Raw genomic sequence first — 21,332 nt, forward strand, 5'->3', positions numbered from 1 at the left:
TATAGAATAATAAACAATAATAATAAAAATAATAATAAATAATTCTTGAAAAAATTAATATATATATATATATATAGGGAAAAAAAAATATATATATATTTTTAGTTATTCAATAATAATCATCATCTTCATCTATATATTAATTTTCTTCATAATCATCAGGATAAAATATTTTCTATTTTTTTAATAACAATTTTTTTATATGTTTATAAATAAAGTCTTACTTCTTCTCCATTTTTATATCTACATTTCTTTACTTTATTAACATCTAATGTTTATATTGTTCCATCTTCAAAATATGTTACTTCTTCTCCAGTTTCTGATATAAATTTCATTGTTCCATCACAAAATCTAATAAAAAAAAAGAATTAAATAAAATAATAATTTAGAAATAAAAATACTTAATTTCCTTTTATCCATTTGGAAAGTGTATTTCATATTAATCATTAGGAAATTTATAAACCTAAAATAATTTTTTTTTTTTTATAAATATAAAAAAATTAATACATTGACTCCATTAGGAAAAGTAGTTTACGTAGTAAAAGCATCAGCGAAATAATAAATTATAGTTTCGTCAGGTAGTACTTATTTTATATCTTAATTTATAAAATTAACAATAGAATATTTATTTGGAAAAACTTATTTTTTAACTTTATTTGCGAATATATACTCAATTTTTTAATCTTCATAAAATCTTGTTATCTATATATAGAGATATATTTTTTATATTTTTATTTTTTTTACTTTTCCATCTTATCCTACTGTTTATTGTATTATTTTGGAAGTTTTTTTATTACTTTATTAATATTGTTAATAGAACTAATTTTAATCATATTAAAATTAGTTTTAATCAATCAATTTATCAAGGATAGAAATAGAAATATTTTAAGATCCTATATTACTTATATCGTATTTAAATTTTTTACTAGTTTCTTTTGAATTATGCATTCCTATTTAATTTAGTTTTTTAATATGTTCTAATTCTTGTTATTTTTTTAACACTTGACTTTCATTTATATATTATTTCTAATTTATTACTTTTTTATTATTTATATTTTCGATATATACTTTGTTTTTTTATTTTTTGTTATTTTAAGGGTCGAAATTTATTATATCTTCGTATTTTTCTATATTTTCAGAATATTTAGAGTTATTATTTTACATATTATTCTCATAATCTTCATGAATATTAGTTTAATTATTAATTTCGTCTTTTAAACTGTTTTCTTATTCTTCACCATCACTACTTGTAGGAAAGTATTTATTTTCAGGATAAAGGTCTTTTTTTTAATTCAAATTATACTTTTTTGGTGTTTTCTGGAATGTTTTTGGTTTTTTTTCCTCTTTTGATTTTTATTATAAATTTTTAATTTATTCTTATAATTCTTAATTTTTTTAATTTGCTTCTTCTAAAAGCTTTCTTTGTTTTTCAAAAGCTAATTTATGTCTTTAGTCTTTAATTTTTTATTCTTCTTGCAATTTTTTTATTTATTAAACTAAATTTTCTATTTCTTCTTTTTCTTTTCTATTTGGTTAATTTTACATTGCCTTTTTTGTTTTAAATTTTATTATTTTTTTTTAAACAAAAAAATACTTTTTCTTGTCTTTCTTTAACTCTTTTTTCATTTAAATTTTTCTTGATTTCTTCTTTTTTCCATTATTCGAATTCTTCTAATTCGGCTATTTTTTATTTTTCGAATTATTCTTATTATTATGATATATTCTTTAACATTTCTTCATATTTAACTTTCATTTTTTAAACTTTTTCATTTTCTGTTTTATATTTATTTAATTCAATTGTTAATTTTTCAATTTATTCTTATTAATTTTTGTATTTCTAATTATTATTTTCTAATATATTTTTCCTATTATTTTAGTTATCATCTTATATATTTTTTTTTTGATTTTATTAATTTTCTAAGGCAGTTTATTTTTTATTTTCATTTTTTTTTTCTATATTATTATTATCTTAATTAGTGTTTTTTTTATCAAAATATTTTTGCACAATTTTAAAGTATTCCTAATCATCATCTTCATCTAGTTAGGATTCTTGATTATCTATAAATTAAGATTTTTATGATGATTATTAAATATCTTCATATGAATTATCATTATTATTTTAAAATTCAAAGTTATCTTATTATTATTTAGGTAAATTAATGTCATCTTCGTTAAAATAATTTTATTTTTAATTAATTTATTATTTTTCACACTAATATTAATCCATTATAAATATATTTTAAGTTTTGCTTTTTTTATTATTTTTCTCTTAAAAATCATTATTTAAACTTAATAAATCTATTTACTAATCTTATTTATAAGAAAAATTATAATTTTTTTATTATTTTTTTTGATCTTCTTTTTATTCTTCTTTTAATTCTTCTTTTTATTTTCCTTGTATTCCTCCTCCTTTTCCTTTTCCTCTTTAAAGAAATTTTTATTTTGGTTTGCTTTATAAAAAATTTTCTTGTTTATTTTCATTACTTTTATAAATAATAGACGAATTATTATTATATTTAATATTATTATTATTATTATTATTATTATTATTATTATTATTATTAACATTATTATTATTATTAGTATTAATATTATTATTAGCATTATTTTAATTTGTTTTTTTTAATTTTATTAATTTTTTTGTTATTTATATAAACTATTATTATTTATTATAATTTCATTAAAACTTACTTTTTATTAATCAATAATTGTTTCTATATGATTTATTGCAGCTTTAGAACGTTATTAAGCATTTGAGAGGTAGCTTCTTGTTCCTTTTTTTAGAAAATTTTTCTTTAGTATATTTTATGATAAATATGTTTCATTTTCTATTTATTATTGCTCGTTTTTTAATTTTTCTTCTACTAAATCTTCAAATCTTTTTGATATTCCAATAGATTTGATAGGAATATCTTCTAAAGAATTTTATTATTTTTTTTATTATATTTAAGACTTTTCTTGATTGATTTTATTTGTTTTTATAGGAATATCATCATAATTAGTTACTGCATTATTCTATTTTGCTTTAATAGGAATATTTTCATAATTTTAGGTTTTGTTTGTTTTTATAGGAATATCATCATAGTTTATTTATTTAATGTTTTATTAACTTTCTTGTCTTTAGAAAACTTTTAATTCTTAAATATTATTGTTTGATTATATTGTTTAATTTATAATAAACTCGTTCTCTTATTAATTATTATTATTATATTCGCTATTTTTAGTGTTTTTTTATTAAAGGTTTTCTGTTTATGTTAATTATCTTCTTTCAGATTTGTTTCCTGAATAATTTATCTATTCTTATTTATTTTCAGGAATGCTTTCGGAAAAACCTTATAATTATGATTATTTGTTTTCTTATATATTAGTTTATTTAAGATTTTAAGGAAAACTTTATAATTATTATTATTATACGAATTATTACTATTATTAATGTATTTATGCCTTATTTTCTTAATTATTAAACTAATTTTACATCATTTATTATCTTAAAAGTTCTTATTAATAATTTTAATTTTATTTTTATATAGAAAAGTTTAAAGGATCATTATATTCACCTTATATAAAATTAGATTCGTAAGGTAATAATTCCAAATTATTGGCTTATTCTAATTAATTATCAACATTCATTTTTACGAACTAATCATTTTGTTATGTAGAGCCTACTTTATCATAAAAATTTTTTAAATCATTTTATTAATATTAAAACCTATTTTCAATACTTTATGAGCCAAAATTATTTGGTTAAATTGGTATATTATTGGGAATTTATTATTAATTAAATTACTGAAATTACTATAATGATTAGCTTGTGGAAAAAGATTAATGAGATTAATATAAACTTGGATTATTACACATTTATGGATAAAATTATTACTGTTATAACATCATTTTCATCATGTTATTAAGCACATCCATCATTTATTGTGGGTTTGCTGGAATATAACTTTATGAATCTTTTTTTATTTATTTTGCTTAAATTAATTATATTTTTTTAAGTTTACTATTGTTAAACATCATTTTCTTGTAATTTTTTCTTATTATGAGATTTATTGTCTTTGTATTTTTAAAAGATTTTGTAAAAAATAAATATTTTTTTATAAATGAGAAAACCTTCTGATTTTATTTATAGTATCAAATAAAATTATTATTTTTTGTTTTGTTTCTTTGTTTTTTTTTGTATTTTAAAAAAAAAATAATAATAAATGTAAAAAAAATAAAAGTAATACAATTTTAATAAAAATATATTTATTTATATTTTTTTAAATATAAAAATTTATTATAGTATATATTTTTTTTTTAAAAAAATATCATTTTATTTTTTATTTCAAAAAAGTTATAAATATTTTAAATGAAATTCTAAAAATACAAATTCGAATAAAGTAAAAATATTACAGAAGAATCCTAAAGTTCGGAAGAATATTCTTCTTATCTTCAAAAAGAAGCTTGTTAAAGAATTTCATAATCAAAAAAAATAAAAAATACTGAAATACCTTAAAAAAATAACCTAAAACTAATTTCTTTTACAGAATTGGGAAGTACTTAGGCGCATTCAAATAATACTTTGTAGTATAAAAATTTATTAATAAACACTTAATAATCTTTGAATGAAAATTTAGTTACTTAGTAGGATAATTTAAGTACTTTTCAAAAATCGGAAGAAAAGGAAATAAGAATGTTAAAAAAAGAAATCTAAAGATTAAATGAGATAATACAAATAAAGGAAGAATAGTTAAAACAAGTAAATTTTTTTGAAAGTAATATTGAGGAAAAATTTAAATAAGAAATTAAACTTTTGAAAGGAAAAATTGAAAAATATATAAAAGAAATGGAAAAATATTAAGAATTAATTTTCGATTTAGAAAAAAAGAATTGTTTTTTAGAAGAATAATGCAAAAGTTATTAAAATGGATATATTGATGTTTAGAATAAAATTCAGGTTTTGGAAAAAGATTATGAAATTAAAAAACTAAAATTAGAAAATGATATTAATAAAGATTTGTGTATGTAAGAAAATGAAATTTTGAAAAAGGAAAATTTAATTTTTGTTGAAAAAACTAGTAGATTGCTTGAAAAATATTAGTAAATTGAATAGGAAAAAAATTAATTGGAAAAAATTAACAATGAATAAAAAAATTGGAAGGATATTTTATATTAAAAAAATGAAGAATTAGAAATTTTGAAAAGTTAGTTGGAATTTTAGAATAATAATTTGGTTAAATAATATAACTAGTATGATTCCTTATTTAGAAATTTATAAAAGGAATTCCAGGTTTACAGTTTAGAGTATATTGTTTAAAAATTATCTTATTTAGCAAAAGAAAATATTAAATTTTAAGAATTTCAAAAATATTTTGATCAACTTATGTAATGTATTAATGATAATAATGAAGAAAATAAAGAAAAAAAATAAGAAAAAAATACAGTTGAATAAAATTGGGAGACCTTAAAAAAAGTTGTACATGATTTTCTTATTTTGAGAAAAAAAAATAGAGAAAATTCTAATATAATTAATTCATTAATGAAAGCATTAAATGTTAATTAAAAAAATGATATTTTACCTGAATTTACTCATAAAATTTTATAAAATAAACAATATTTAAGTATTATTAATAATATTAAAAGTCATTTATAAATTGAATATTAAGTTGAACTTGAAGATTTGGAAAATATTATTTCCAAATAATTTCAAACAATATTTTCTTCTATAGAATGACTTAATAAATATAATTATATTTTAATAATAAAAAATTAATAATGTTTATATATAAAATTAATTTATATTAATATATTTTTAAAAAAGAAATTTATTTAAAATTATTTATTTTTTAAAATACTCCATAATTTCTTTAAAAATAATAAATAAACTATTTTTTTCTCATAAAAAAAAATGCATCATTATAAATTAACTTCATCTTTAAATTATTAATATTTATTTAATTCAACTGAATTATCTTATGTAATATTAATAGCTGATATATTATTATCTTTATTTTCTTATTATATTTCGAATAGTACCATCTTTTTTTATTTCTACATAAAAATAACAAAGCGATTCCAAAAACACAAAACAAAGCCAAAACTACAAAAACTCCAATTAAAATTTTATTTTTTTAAACAAGGAATTTTTAAGGTTTTTCAACTTATTCCACATCGTATGAAAAGAAAAAATCCTTCAATTGTTAAGTCAAACTATGCTTGAAAACCCCCTAAACTTAAACTCCTATAAAAATATGATCACTATCCTAAAAATCTAAGGGAATTTAATATTTATGTTCACTTTCTTTAATATTTAAATAAAAATAACTAAACGTTTTATAATTTTGAGCATTAAAAGAACTTCCGCACAAAGATAATGCATTAATATCATTAAAAGATTTACTTGTGTATACTTTATAAACTATATTTTCTAGTTAATAAGAAGAAAGCGAACAATCATTATAAATGCAATTAATTCCACTAAAATATAGTTATATTTTCGAAAAATCTTCATTTTTTTCAATTCTGAATTTCTTGTCTATTTTGTAAAATTAATATGGATAGAATGTGTCTTCTGTATCTAAATGTGGACGGATTAAATATGAATGGATTTAATTTTTTTAATTTTGGACAGAAAAATCATATATATTGAAATCTCCTTTTTAATTATCCTTATCTACTTTTACCATATAGTGATTGTATTTTACTAATACAGGTTATTCGTTTAAATATATTTAAGATTTTCCTTAACATTATATTAACTCAAGGGTTAATTATTAAGTACCCTCAGGCATGTAAACTTAATAATTATCAAAAGAATCTTAATAAGAAGTTTTATATGTAAATTTATTTATTATTAATAATGAATACCCTTAATTAGCTATTAAATAAAATTAGAGATTTTCATTTTTTTAAATCAAAAAGGAACTTTAATTTTCTATTTTTATTTCATAAGCTCCTTTTGAGTTTTCTTATTCAAAAGCAATAACATCAGAATGCAAAAAGAACATGTTTTATACTAATTAATAATCTTTAGATTAAATCTTTATAAAAGGATAATTATTTAATTCTTAAGATCTTTCAAAAATATCATTTAATAGAAATACATTAATATTAAAAGTTTTCTAATACTTATTTTAAATAGTATAATATAAATATTAATTTTAATCTAAAGGCTCTAATTCATCAAAAAAAGGTATTCCACTTGCCAAATTCATCTTCTTATTTTTTTCCGTAATGCTTATTATATACAAAGAGTTTTATTTAGAAGCAATTTTAAATGTAAAAGGTTGCTTTTAAGAATTTTCCATTTATTAATTTTCAAAAAATATTTTTTTATTTATCATATGCCCATTTATGTTAAATTTATGTGTTTCTTCCTTATTTTCCATTTTTTCATAAAAATCTATATTTCCGTTTACTAAAGTAATTTTTATAGTGAAAGGTTTATTATTTTTATAAAAGGAAAATAATTAATTTTAATTTAAATTTAATTAAAATTTAAACATTCTTTAAGCCGGCAAAATTAATAAAGAATTTTCTTCTTGTACAAAAACGGAAAAACGGGCTTCTTATAGACATTAAATAGTTATTATATATGCATTTTAGGGCTTATAAATAGGATTTTTTTCATCCAAATGCAATGAATATACTCCTTTTTAACTCACATTATTAACTGGATACTCCTTTATATTTAATTTTTTTTCTAAATCGAAATCTTATTGATTTATAAGTCCCATTTAAACATTTCCTTCTTCAAGAGAAAGCTCTACTTTAAATGGTTTTTGCGAGTAATATTCTAAATAGAGTTTATCGTTTCTTTCTAGATGTACGAATAAATTATGGCCGGGATATATTTTTACATATTTATAATCATTAATAAAATAACCTAAGGAATATTCACATAAATCCTCTACACTTCCTACAAAAAGTGTATATTCTCCTTATAATTATTTATCAGGGAAAAGTTCTTTTTTTATTTCTACAAATCCATAAGCTTTTTGGTGAGACTTATTTGTGTTTAAAATTTTTTAATCATTTTCTTTTTCAAAACCTTCTTTTTTAATTAGCATTTCTAAAGAACAACTGCCTATAGGATTTATATATATAAAAGCTTATTTTATGCTAGATGCAAAGTTAATAGTATATATGTTCATTATTTTATTGCTTGCATAATTTATTTATTATTCGTTTTATCTGAGTCTCATTATTCTGGATGTTAAGAAGATTTCGTAGTATTTTTCATGTAGATTTTCTTATAAAATTTCTGGAACGTATACTGATATTAAAATCTTGCATTGTAATTCTTTACAGTTTATTAATTCTTGGTTTATTTAGGTTATTGTTTAATGTAAATTTATTTAATCTTAGTGCGATTGGTAATCGAATTTTTCCCTTGTAGGGTAGTTTTATTAGTTAAAGTTTAATAAAATAGTAAGCTTTTATTCTCTATTGTTTATTATTAGATAGTAGTTTAGCCCTTTAAAATATTTAAAATAAAATTATTGATATTCAGATTTGTTTTTTGGATAATTTTATATATGTGGAGTTCCTGGTATCAGTTAAATCTTTTTTTAATATTTATAAATATTTTTATATAAATAATATATATATTTATTTTATTATTTATTATATTAATATATATGATATATACTTTTTATTGACTATTTTAAATAAATATTAAAACTTCATTTGTTTAAGAAATTCCTTAAATTTATAAAAATGCAAAACATTCTTTAAAAATATTTGAACAAGCTTATTTAATGTCTAATTAATTTAATTATAGAATACTTTTATTCTTAAATAAGATTTTTTTATTTCCTAATTCTAAACTACCAGTAATATTTCCTTCATTAAGATTTACTGAAATAATATAATCATCATTTAAATTTACATAAAAATAAAACATTTTAGTATTTTCTTTTAAAATAACTTCCTTATGAATTTCATCATGTGGAATCAAAATTAAAGAATTTTAAATACTATAGCCAATTTTAAAAGATAATTCTAGATTATTTTCTTAAGAATTAGTATTAATTTCACTTACAGGAATAACAAATCCAATATATTTTTTACTTTTAGAATAATTTTAATCATAATTTTTTATATTTATATTAAAATTGCGTGTATTTATAAAGCTGTTTTGTGCTGTACATTCAAGTACTTAGTCATTACATAAATAAAGCATAAAATTTCCATTAATTGGAGTAAAATTAATTTATATGTCAGGATTAAATTATCTATTTTTAATATCTAAAAGTTATATTTAAAAATAATAAATGTCTTCGTAAGAATTTAAAGTTTAGACAATGAAAATATTTTATTTAAGAAAATTGTAAATAATTGTAGGATTTTTTTCATTTGTTTTTATTTCAACTTATAGAATATAAGCTGAGTATTCCTTTCCAAATATAGATATGTAAATTTCTTAATTTTCAAGTTCTCCATGAACTTAATTTCTAAAAATAATCTCATTTTCAGATGATATAGTGGAATTATCCACTTAAGGCCATTTGCTTTAAAATTCTATTTTAAAATAAATGTATAAATATATATATATATATATATATATATATATATATATATATATATATATATATAATTTTTATTTTTTATTTTTTTATTTTATATCATTAATATTTATTATAAATACTTGAAAATAAATTTGAACTAATAATAGTATTTCCAGTTTAATGATTTATTTTAATTTTTATTTAACTAATCATATTTTTTTCCATATCTGGGCTTTTATAAACATAATATTTATATTAATTTATGTTTACAAAATCTAATTTAGGTATTCCATTATTAATAATTTAATTATACAAAGAATGTGTAGCAATAATACTATAATAAGTATCAAATTTATCTTCATTTGTATTAATAATAGCTACATAATATACACATTTAGTACTTGACTAAAATTTACAGTTTTTATATTCATTTTTAAACGTAATATAATTTTATGAATAATAAAAATCATTTAAATTTTCTAATTTTATCTAATTTTCGATATATTCTATGGACATAACACAATCATTTAAGTAATCAGATTCACATTTTTTTACAATAAATTTAGCATTTCCTTACTTTTTATTTAATGTAATTTGTATATCATAGTCCATTTTTTCTTAAATAATCAAAAAATAGTCACTCAAAAAATTTTTCTTTACAATTCCATTTACATCATAATTTAAATTTAACAAACTTATTTAATCAGGATATGATTATTAACTAAAAAACATGTACTCACTACCCTAATCTTTATGAGCTTCTATCATAATGTAAAATAAGTTATCTTCACATCCGTTCGCTTGTCTTTCATAATATGAAAAAACGAATTCTTATTGATTATATTCAGATTATTTTAATAAATATTTTTAATTTTTTTAAGGCAATTAGTTACAATTAACATAACTTTATTAATATATATTAATTTAATTATTTATATTTTTTTAGTTTAGTTTTACATAGAAGGATTTCCTCTTAGTGTATATACAACTAAGTAAATTTTCTGGTTTTTTAATGATTCACTATTATAATTAATTTTATAAATCATTTTTTCGCCTTTTTTTAAATATTCTATAATTTCGGTTTATTGCTATATTTCCCGTAATGAGCCATTTTAAGTTTAGATTAATACTTCAAGCGTTTCTTGGGGAGAAGATTCTATTGTAAATGAAAGATCTTAATTTCTTTTTATATTTTCAAAGGAAATTTCTAATATTGTAATTTAGAATATAGGAGGTAATGAATCAAATTGTTTCTAAATATAAATTAAAATAGTTGTTAAAGTAAAAAAATATTATATATATACATTGTTTAAATTGACAATATCTTGTGTAAAAGAAGCGTAAATTTTAACTGGCATTTAAATATATTGAGACTATATTTTTTTTACATGAATTATAATTCGCTTTAAATCAGGATCCTGTGGAATAAAAACTTTTCCAAAATGAAAATAAACATTTTAGTCTTTTTCAAGTTAACTTTAAATATAATACTTTTTATCTTTTTAATTAATTAATTTTTAAAAAATTATATAAAAATATTATACTTATTAAATATTTAGCTTATTAAGGGTTATTAAAAACTTCTATTATGTATGAACAATTTAAATCACAGTTTATTCCAATAAAAAGATTTTTATAATCTAACTTTTTTAATTCAGAAACTTTTACATTGCATACATTGTATTAGTTTGGAGGACAATAAATAAAATTCAATTATTCATTTGGTTATTAATCAGTAAAAGATAAAGAAATGGAAGGCTAGCTTTAAAATGTTTCACCAGAAATTGATACGAATAATTATTATGATATTTGCTCTAATAAAGAAACTACAAAATAGATTGGTTTATGTGCAGATTATAATTAAATTTTTAATGGTGTGCCTATGGTGAGTTCTTTTTATTCAAAAGAAAATATTAAATTCAAAAAAAAATAAAAAAAAAATATTGTATGTTTCATTAAAAAAAATTATCTTTATAAATAATATAATAAATAATTTTATTTAAAAATAAATTAAAATATAATTATATATTATAAATTTTAAAATTAAATATATATATATTTAAGTATAAATATATATTTATTTATATATATATTTTAATATTTTAATAATTATATATAAATAATGTTTTATTAATTATATAAATAATAAACATAAATTTATAATTCTTTTTTTGTTGAATATATCTTAAATTATTTTATTTAAATAAAAAAAGTCTAGTTAAATGAAATATTAATACAAAAGAATTTGAAATTTATTTTTTTGACATGGAAATATATTATGCAGAAATTTAAGTTTATTATGTTTAAAATATATATATATTAAATGCAATTTTTTTTAATATTAAAGTTTTACAATTTAATTTTATTTTTTATACTTTAGCTATATATTACATAATATATTAATATAGTAAGTAATTTAATAATAAATAATACATTTTTATTTTGATTTTTAATAAACTATAATTTTACTAAAATTATAATATTATTATAATAATAAATATTTTTTTAAAAAAAATAAAATATAATAATGAAAAATTATATTAAATTTAATTTAAATAGTTATTAATATATTATAAAATAGAATAATATTTTCTTTATTATGATTTAGTTATTAAAATGTATAATTATTTTTAGATTAGTAAAATAGGAAATCAATTAAATAAAGTTGTTTTTATAAAATGAGATTTTTACTTCAAACATAATTAGAATAAATATCAATATTAAATTAATATTATGAATAATTTAAGTCATTTTATTTATATAAATAAATTTTAAATTAAAAAAATATAATAAAAAAACAATTTTTCAAAATGAAATATATTTGCTTAAAAAATAATTAAAGTAAAATAAAATGTTTCAATTTTTTATTTTTTTTGATTAATTTTAAGATGTAATTAGAATTAAAATGAATAGAAATTTTATTGATATAAATTTTTAATATATTTTTAAAATAAATATTTAATTTTTATTAAAAAAGTTAATATTGAATTTTTATATAAAAAATAACATTTTTATACGATTTATATTTCAAAATTCAAAAATTAAAAATTCAAGAAGAAATAAATCCTGACTATTTAAGATGAAGTTCATAAATTTTAAATTCTAACTTTGAATATATTCCATTATGTCCACAATCTAAAGGCAGTAAAAACCCTAGCTTAATTTAAAGATTGCTTTCCTATTCATTTTGTTTTTATTCTTATTAAAAACTTTCAGTTGATAAACTACTTATATCTTCAATGTTAATTTTTTTAGCCATTTTAACCATGATAATTTAAAATTTTTAACAAATATTTTCTATATCATTAGTTAATTTCCTTTAGAAAATTTCATGATCACTTAATTTAACTTACTGATTTAATTCATTTAATTTATTAATTAATTCTTTCATTTTTAAAATACTATATTTCAAATATCCGTTTATATTCAATTTTTTTTAATTATAAATTTTTAAGGTTTAATACTTCCCCAAATCTCCAAATTCAAAATAAATTACTTTTTTAAAAAATAAAATAAAAATATTGATATATAAAAATAACTTTAAAAATTTCATATTATTAATTTTATTAAAAAGCTGTAAAAATCGAAGCAATAGTTAAGCCCCCTGAATCGAATTTATCAAAAGCAGTAAAACAATTAATAATAAAATCTTGAAATTGTTTATCCGATTTTATATCTTCAGTAAGAATTCCATTATAATTATATTGGAAACCATTTTAATTATTTTATAATTATTATTATTTTTCATTTTCAATTTTAATTTCAATAGTTTTAGGTCTTGTAGTTTAAGCGAGTTCTGATGTTTCGCCATCGATACTGATATTAACACTTTCATTTAGTGGATTTTAATTATTTAAGGGAATATCAATTATTTTTTAAGGTTTATTTCGACTTTCTGGTACTGAAATTGACCTATTCAATCTGTTATTTTCATCATTTAAAAAACTATTAAAAGTAGTATTATGTTCAACTGTCCTATATTTTGATATTTCTACTATAATTTCAATAATTCTTCTTATGGAATTAAACAAAGAATTATAATCATTAATAGAAATAAAATTCTCTATGTGATTTTCTATTTAAGGTTATTTTTCATTTTAAAGTGCTTTCTTATATTATAATTTTTTTGCAATAAAATAATTTTTAACTTATGAATAAAATCCATTGCTTTGTTTTATAGATTTTAAATATTAATAATCCAAACTGTTTAAATGATTAAATATGTATTATTTACTAACTCCATTCTATAAACTTGCTTAATAAGGAATTATGTCATCTTTTATATCAAAACTGATTACTTTATAACAAGAGCAGTTTAAATAGCTAGTATTTATTTAGAGATCCCAATTAGTTAAAAACCTGAATAATTATTTTGATTTGTTTCCTAATCTGTACTATCCTATATCAGATATTTAAGAAAAAGTCCTATCTGCAATCAAAAAATCTAGTTTTTTTGAATAAGCTACATAACAAGCGATCATTCCTCCTATACTTTATCCATGTATTCCTATTTTTTATTACTTTAAATCTATTCTTAAATAATCTACTATACATTCACAGTCTTTTAATAAATGCTTTTTTTACAAAAATATATATATTTATATATAAATGATTTTCTACTATTGTATTAGGTGAGCCTTCACTACATCCATAACCTCTGTAATTCCATATTAATAAGTTGATTCCTTTTTTTATGTAAAACTCTATCCAATCGCTCTATTTTTATTTTAATGGCTTTATCATATTTAAAAATAATAAATATAAACATTATAATATATGTTTTCGTAATATCCGCCATTAGGATTGCAGTAAATAAATGTAGAATTAATTTAATTTTAATTATTTACATTTTATTAATTTTCTCCATAAATAAACATACTTTTTTAATAAAATATTTTTATTTTATTTTTAAAAAGAGATACCAATCAATTATTTTTGAATCAAAAGATTTTAAAAAAAGTCTTTTAACTTCGAATTAATTTTCAATATCTATCCTTAACTTTTTTTAATTTAAAAAAAAAAAAAAAAAAAAAATTACTTAATCCAATGTACCAAATGTTCGATTAGTTAACCATCTAAAAACTCTTTGTTTCAAAGGTTGATATTCAATTAAATTTATTAATAGTTACTAACAAGAATATTTATATATAAATAAAATATAGATCATTTTTAATTACTTCGAGTTATTTTAATGTATCTATCAAACCTTACAAAGTTAAATTATGCTCTTTGCATTATTTATCTATATTTTAAAATAAATATATTTTATATTTTGTAGAATTATTTGTATAACTTTTAATTAATGTTTATAACTTCATTGGTTGTTAAAGCAATTCCCATAATTAAAAAGACTTTTCATTATCACTAAATTTAATTTACTTTAGTAAATCTACTATCATATTAACCAAATTACAAAAAGATTTTTATTATTTAGATATAACATATGTATCGTTCATTAAATTAAATGCTTATTAAAGGCCTTATAGGTTATTTTTTATTTAAAATATTTAATCGCTAGTGTGTTAATTATATATTAAAGTTATTTAATCAGGATCTTCCATTATACATTAAATAATTTCTTAAAGCTTTTATACAATCATTATACTTCTTTTTGCAAATGAAACACTAAAATTATTCTCTATACTTCTTAAAAAAAACCAAAAAGAGCCTGGAAAAACTAGAAATCTACAAAATAATTAAAGTAACTTATATAAGCTTATTATCATTAACTAAAAATAAATATTATAAAATATTAAAAATTTAGTTTTTTTTACTATAATTGATAAAAACGAGTTAAATAATAACCCTATAAAGCTATAGTAAGCATAAAATATCAAAAATATCAGAAAAATACAGATTATTAAGGAAATATAATAAAATAAGTTCAGATTATTTTTAATAAATTTTTAAATCTTCTGATACATTTAGAATTTTTTATATATTAATATATTTATTAAATATAAATAATTATTTCATAAAAAAAATCATATAATTAGTTATATATATATTTTAATTTATTTAAATTTATGATAATTTTTTATTTTAATTTAATTAATTATTAAATATTTATTTATTTATTTAAAGAAAGATATTCAATTTAATTAATATAAAATAAAGAAATACTATATTTTTTTAAATTTTATTTATTATAATATAATATGATAATTTAAAAAAAAAAAAAATATTTATATATATATATATATATAATTATTCAAAAAAAATTAATTTATTTTGAAATATTTTTAAATCAATTTAAAAGCTACATATCTGAAAATTCTAATTCACTTTAATTTTATCTTGAAGTCATTCCACTTTAAATAAAAGGATGTTATAAAGCATCATTTAATGTCATTCTTTCTTAAGGTTTTTTTACCAACAATTTTTTAATAAAATCTACTCCTTCAAAAGAAATAAGTCCTGGAAAATCGATTTCATTTTTAACAATATTCAAGAATGTTTTTTCCATATCATTTTTATCTGTAAATGGTGCCTAACCAAATATTAATTCATATGTCAAAATTCCTATACTCCAAGCATCTACTGAATTATCGTATTCTTTTCCTTCCACCATCTCTGGACTTGCATAATCTAATGTTCCACAAAAAGTTTTTCTCATTTAATCTTCTTAAAATGCTGTAGTATAACCGAAATCACATAATTTAAGAACTCCCTATTTTTTATATATAAATCAAAAAAAATCAAAAAATTATATATACATTAGTAAGCATGATATTTTCTAATTTAATATCTCTATGTATGAATTTTTTCTAATGCATATAAATTAGTGCTTATATAATTTATCTTATAAAATTTGCGGTTATAGGTTCTTTAAATCTTTTATTCGGTTAGCTTTTTAAATCTGCGAATAATTCTTTTCCATGTCCTAATTCTTGTATTAAATATATTGCCTCTTCATCAGCGAAAAATCCATAAAGTTTTATTAAATTTGGATGTTCTAATAAAGTTTAAGATTTTATTTCCTTTATGATATCTTAGGTAATATTATATTGATTTATAGTTTCTTTTTTTATTTTTTTTAACGCAAATAAAAAGCTTGTTTTCTTATCACAACTTAAATATACTTCAGAGAATTTACCTTCACCAAGCTTTTTTATAATGGTCATATTATTTAAATTATAGTTTATTATTTTTTATGTTTAAGGGCTTATACGCCTTGAATCGACTTCTTTTGCTATAAATACAGTCGTTGTTTTAGAATATTGCCTTGTAAAATTTTCTACTTCATATGTATAATTGGGTGTAAGATACATAGAATTTAAGTCTTTTTTTGACTCCGAACTATTTTGGAGATATTTATCACTTCTTTGGAGTACCTGATTAACTTTTTCCATTAATTCTTCGGTTGTTAATGTTTCTTTTAAGGGAATGTTGAGATCACTTTTTTTTTGTTTAATTTAGGTATAATAATATTGAATTGTGTGATGTAATAAAAAGAATTGTTATTCAATTTTTTTTATGTCTTCTAGCAAATTTTCTACAGTGTGCATTTCGAATTAACGGAATTTTATTTTGTTTATTAAAAATAGAATCTCATCATAGATTTTGTCAAATTTTATATTTAGTTTTTCCTCTTTTAATTCTATTTATATGTTATCGTTTTACATTTTTTTTGTTAATTTTATTTAAAAAGAGTAATAATTATTTTTTCTTTATCTTTTTTTTTATTAAAGAATTTTATGTGTGTATATTTAATTTTTTATTAATTTTATTTGAATAAGAATAAAACATTAAAAGAAAAAAAAAATATGCAAAAAATTATTCATGAAAAAAATTTATTTTAATTTCGCTTATGCTTTTATGAGTTAAATATTATTTAATGATTTATTACATTTAAACTTAATATTTACATATTTTTTATTTGAATAACAATTAAGATTAATTTCAGAATTTTCTATATAAAAGTATGTAAATTGGTTAAATTTACAAATAGAATAAATATAAATACATTTATAAATATGTTTTTTATTTCTATTTTGTGTATATAAACATATTTTTTATTAATATAAATCAAATTAATAATATTATTATTCACATAGATAATAGATAAATTTACAGTTCTTTGTTTTCTAATTTTTTGTATTAAGCAGAGGGGATAATTAAATAATGTAAATTTTAATATAGAAAACTAACATAAAAGAATATTGTATCTCTAATATTATAAACTTAAAGACTTTTATTGATTAATATTATAAAGAAATAATTATATAACTGATTTTTTATTTGGATAACTAATTTATATTATTTATAATATTTTGGGCTATTTTTAGATAAAATTATTCTATTTAAATTATAGACAATTTTTTTTTTTGAATTTATATGATGAAATTAATAAGGATATTTTAATACTTAAAATAATTAATAACAAAAATTTTTAAAATACTTTAAAATCTTAAATATTATTAATTTTTCATTATATTTTTAAACAAGTATAAAAAAGAGTTGAAATGAATTTTTTTTTTGAAAAATGTAATCCAAATGAAAATTTTATCAAATTTTTTTTTTTATTTTGTTATTTTAATATTTATTAAAATTTGAATAAATAATTAATATTAATTAAAATAAAAGTTAAGATATTTAATAAAAAAAATATATTTATATTTAGTTTATTATAAAAAATATAGAGAATAATAATTTAAAGAAATTATATTTTATAAGAGTAAATATTTTTAATTAAATAAATATATTTATTTTTATAAATCGAAATTTTTAAATTATTTTTTATTTTATATACTACAATAATGAAATGATAATAATATTTTTTAATATAAAAATTAATAATTATATTTATAAATTTATATATTTGTATATATATATATTTTCTTTTCTAAAATTATTTTGATACAAATAAAGATAAAATAATTTATAATTTATAATTTATTTTATATAAAAAAACTTCCCTTAAATGTCAAGAGATTAATAAAGTGATGATTAAATGGAATAAGAAATATTTAATGATTAATCGGATGAAGAACTTTCTGAAGACGAAAATATAAAGCATGAAAACACTACCTAAAATTAGGCTCGATCTGAATTATTTAACCCTAATAGTTTAAATAACAAACGAAAATGGAAAGATCTTGAAAATAAGGTAAAAAAGGAAGGAAAATTTACAGAAGAAGAAGGTTAATAATTAATAAAATCATTACAAAATTATGCTATATTAAATCAATTAAGCGAAAGTTAGTTTTTGTAACTTTTTTCTTAAAATTTATAAAGCAAAAAAAGTGTGTGGAATTAAATATCTGAATGCTTACCTTAAAGAAGTATTTTAAGTTGTTACAATTATTGTAAAAGAAAATTTAATTAAAATAATTATAAAGGAAAATGGAATTAATAAGAAACTTAATAACTTATAAATTTAGTCAATTAACATGGAAATAAATGGAAATTAATTGCAAATATTATGGGAAAAACCGCAACAAATATAAGAGATAAATATAAATAAATAGGTATAAAATTATTATATTTAATATATTTTTATTTATTTTTTTACTTTTAATTTTTATAAATATAATAAATGTTAAAACTGTATATTTATATATATAGGATAAGAAAATTTTAATTAACGATAATAAGGATTTTGGAGCTTAGATGAATTAATTAATTTGATAAAATTAATTCAATAAAAAGTTAACATTAAGGTGTTATAAAATAGAAAAGAAATGAAAAAAGAATACAATGAAAAGGCATAAGAATATAATGAAAGTTCTGTTTAATAATATAATAAAGTAAAAAGAGTTCGAAAATTAACTGATTCTGATAAAAATACATAATTTGTAATAAAATATATTGATTATGAGAACTTTAAATTATTATAAGAAAAATAAATTAAATGGACTGAAATATCAAAAGAATTAAAAACAAAATCAAAAGATGATTGCAAAAATAAATGGAATTAACATATTTCTAAATTTCTTTTTCAAAAATATTGTTAGTTTACATAAGAAGAAATTAATTAAATATATCGAGCTTTAAAACGAAATAGCAGCTTTTAAGAAATTTAATAAATATATATAAATAAATCAAAATTTGAAATATAATTTATTGTAAATTAAATAAAAAATTCGTTTAAGAAAAAAAAATAAAAAAATAATTAAAAATAAGCTCTTGATTAACTTCTTAGTTTTTATTAAGTATAAAGCCAAGAAGATATAGATTCTTTTACTTAATAAGAAAATTCAAATAAATGAATATTAATATTATTATTTTTATAAAAAATTTAAAAAATATATATAAACGGAAATAATTATTTTTTATTTTTTTGTTAATTTATTTATTTATAAAAAAATATGAAAAATATATTTTTAAAAAAAATTAATAAAACATTTATTTTATTTAAAATAAATTATCATTTTTATAATTAAATAAAAATATATTAATTTTTATAATGATATATTGTATAATTTTTTTATCAATCTTTTTATTTAGTGAAAAAAAAAAAAATAGATGCTTTTATTTTAAATGCTTTAAATAATTTTATTTTAAATTTTATTTATTATAAACAAAATATTTAATAAAAAAATTAAATTATAATTTTTATTTTATAAAATAAAAAAATTATGATGAAAATATAAAAGCCATTTGAATATTTTAACATAGATATTAAAAATAAATTAAATATTGTATTCGAAATTTCAGATTCAAAAATATTTTTGTTAAATACTATTAGAAATTTAATATAGTTATTTAAATAATATTAAAAAAGAAAAGAATATATATAATAATTTATATATAAAAAATTGTATCATTTTAATTATTTATTGTATATTATAATAATATTTTTTAAAATATTATATATTATCATTATATAAAAATTATTATTTAATATAAATTATCATGTATAATAAAAATTATTTAAAATGATTTTATATTTAATTTAATATGCTTTTCGTTATTTTTATTTCCATTAACCTATTAATGTAATGAAGAATATTTTAATATATTTTATATAAAATTATACTTTTTGTATTATATCCTATTTTAAGATATATTTTAAAATAAATTATATATTAAATAATTATAATTTATAAAAAATGACGGACATATTATTAATTTTTGTAACTTTTTTAAAGTTAATAGTGAATTTTATAATATCAAATTCATATTAAATAATTTATTATATTTTTTTAATTTTAAAATGATAAAAATTTTTTTAATAATTTTTGAAAAAATTGAAAATAAAAAATAAGTAAAATAAAAAAAAAGAAAAAAAATATATATATTTTAAATGTAAAAATATTATTTAATAAAAAATTAACAATTAAGATATATATTAAAGATATTTTTAATATTAAGTATATAAAAAAAAAAATTATGTGATAATAATAAATTTATTTTTATATTATTTTATATTAAATATTATAATTAAAGTAAAGTAAATATAATTTTTTACTGTAATAAGATTATTAATTTTAAATTACATATAATTTAAATAAAAAAATTATCTTAAAAATGTATAAAGAGTGATTGTAAATTTAATTATTTTTAAAAATAATTTTTATAAAAATATATATTAATAAGACAAAAATAAAATAAAATGAAATTAAAATTTATATTTATATTTATATTTATATTTATATTTATATTTATATTTATATAAAAATTGAAATATGAAAAAATTTTATATAAAAATGAAAATATGAAAAAAATTTATATAAAATGAATAGTTTATAAAATTTATATATAAAATTAATACTTGATATAATAAATACATAAATGACGTTGGAATGGGTATTTGGGGTTGGAGTTGGGGTTGGGGTTGGGGTTGGGGTTGGGGTTGGGGTTGGGGTTGGGGTTGGGGTTGGGGTTGGGGTTGGGGTT

The 21,332-nt window shown here is 16.7% G+C and overlaps 6 protein-coding genes across 6 annotated transcripts, besides 25 other annotated features; 2 read left to right on the forward strand and 4 right to left on the reverse strand. All coding sequences in view use genetic code 6, as the record gives it.

The window, feature by feature from the left end:
* Positions 1-5: 5 nt before the first annotated feature.
* Positions 6-39: a microsatellite.
* Positions 40-109: 70 nt separating this feature from the next.
* Positions 110-948, reverse strand: IMG5_021820 (hypothetical protein; the record flags this gene model as incomplete). The annotated part of the gene is made up of 4 exons (XM_004039418.1): positions 110-175; positions 225-351; positions 402-463; positions 508-948. The coding sequence occupies 4 exons, from the start codon at positions 946-948 to the stop codon at positions 110-112; spliced, it is 696 nt and encodes a 231-aa protein (XP_004039466.1).
* Positions 949-1,344: 396 nt separating this feature from the next.
* Positions 1,345-1,395: a microsatellite.
* A 940-nt stretch (positions 1,396-2,335) lies between these two features.
* Positions 2,336-2,391: a microsatellite.
* A 112-nt stretch (positions 2,392-2,503) lies between these two features.
* Positions 2,504-2,600: a microsatellite.
* Positions 2,601-5,048: 2,448 nt separating this feature from the next.
* Positions 5,049-5,090: a microsatellite.
* A 788-nt stretch (positions 5,091-5,878) lies between these two features.
* Positions 5,879-7,021, forward strand: IMG5_021830 (hypothetical protein). Its single transcript, XM_004039419.1, has one exon. The coding sequence runs from the start codon at positions 6,195-6,197 to the stop codon at positions 6,582-6,584; it is 390 nt and encodes a 129-aa protein (XP_004039467.1). The 5' UTR covers positions 5,879-6,194; the 3' UTR covers positions 6,585-7,021.
* A 1,461-nt stretch (positions 7,022-8,482) lies between these two features.
* Positions 8,483-8,989, reverse strand: IMG5_021840 (hypothetical protein). Its single transcript, XM_004039420.1, has 2 exons — positions 8,633-8,989; positions 8,483-8,546 (listed from the first exon to the last, which is right to left on the reverse strand). Exons 1-2 carry the CDS (start codon positions 8,929-8,931, stop codon positions 8,537-8,539), a joined length of 309 nt encoding a protein of 102 aa, XP_004039468.1. The 5' UTR covers positions 8,932-8,989; the 3' UTR covers positions 8,483-8,536.
* Positions 8,542-8,608: a microsatellite.
* A 525-nt stretch (positions 8,990-9,514) lies between the features above and the next one.
* Positions 9,515-9,579: a microsatellite.
* Positions 9,522-9,579: a microsatellite.
* Positions 9,580-11,024: 1,445 nt separating this feature from the next.
* Positions 11,025-11,058: a microsatellite.
* A 387-nt stretch (positions 11,059-11,445) lies between these two features.
* Positions 11,446-11,527: a microsatellite.
* Positions 11,502-11,575: a microsatellite.
* Positions 11,535-11,592: a microsatellite.
* Positions 11,543-11,589: a microsatellite.
* Positions 11,587-11,639: a microsatellite.
* A 1,209-nt stretch (positions 11,640-12,848) lies between these two features.
* Positions 12,849-12,888: a microsatellite.
* Positions 12,889-12,973: 85 nt separating this feature from the next.
* IMG5_021850 (hypothetical protein) lies at positions 12,974-14,143 on the reverse strand (the record flags this gene model as incomplete). Its single annotated transcript, XM_004039421.1, has 2 exons — positions 12,974-13,167; positions 13,321-14,143. The coding sequence occupies 2 exons, from the start codon at positions 14,141-14,143 to the stop codon at positions 12,974-12,976; spliced, it is 1,017 nt and encodes a 338-aa protein (XP_004039469.1).
* Positions 14,144-14,313: 170 nt separating this feature from the next.
* Positions 14,314-14,351: a microsatellite.
* A 1,145-nt stretch (positions 14,352-15,496) lies between these two features.
* Positions 15,497-15,567: a microsatellite.
* A 171-nt stretch (positions 15,568-15,738) lies between these two features.
* IMG5_021860 (protein kinase domain protein) lies at positions 15,739-16,615 on the reverse strand (the record flags this gene model as incomplete). The annotated part of the gene is made up of 2 exons (XM_004039422.1): positions 15,739-16,161; positions 16,208-16,615. The coding sequence occupies 2 exons, from the start codon at positions 16,613-16,615 to the stop codon at positions 15,739-15,741; spliced, it is 831 nt and encodes a 276-aa protein (XP_004039470.1).
* Positions 16,616-18,291: 1,676 nt separating this feature from the next.
* Positions 18,292-18,330: a microsatellite.
* An 84-nt stretch (positions 18,331-18,414) lies between these two features.
* Positions 18,415-19,472, forward strand: IMG5_021870 (transcription termination RNA polymerase i, putative; the record flags this gene model as incomplete). Its single annotated transcript, XM_004039423.1, has 2 exons — positions 18,415-18,961; positions 19,059-19,472. Coding segments are annotated over 2 exons (961 nt in total), but the record flags the coding sequence as incomplete, so codon positions are not given.
* Positions 19,473-20,308: 836 nt separating this feature from the next.
* Positions 20,309-20,366: a microsatellite.
* A 319-nt stretch (positions 20,367-20,685) lies between these two features.
* Positions 20,686-20,725: a microsatellite.
* Positions 20,726-20,987: 262 nt separating this feature from the next.
* Positions 20,988-21,020: a microsatellite.
* Positions 21,021-21,059: 39 nt separating this feature from the next.
* Positions 21,060-21,109: a microsatellite.
* Positions 21,102-21,175: a microsatellite.
* Positions 21,102-21,201: a microsatellite.
* A 45-nt stretch (positions 21,202-21,246) lies between these two features.
* Positions 21,247-21,332: a microsatellite.

The sequence above is a fragment of the Ichthyophthirius multifiliis genome (genome assembly GCF_000220395.1).
Source record: "Ichthyophthirius multifiliis unplaced genomic scaffold scaff_1120509249668, whole genome shotgun sequence".
Lineage (NCBI taxonomy): Eukaryota > Ciliophora > Oligohymenophorea > Hymenostomatida > Ichthyophthirius > Ichthyophthirius multifiliis.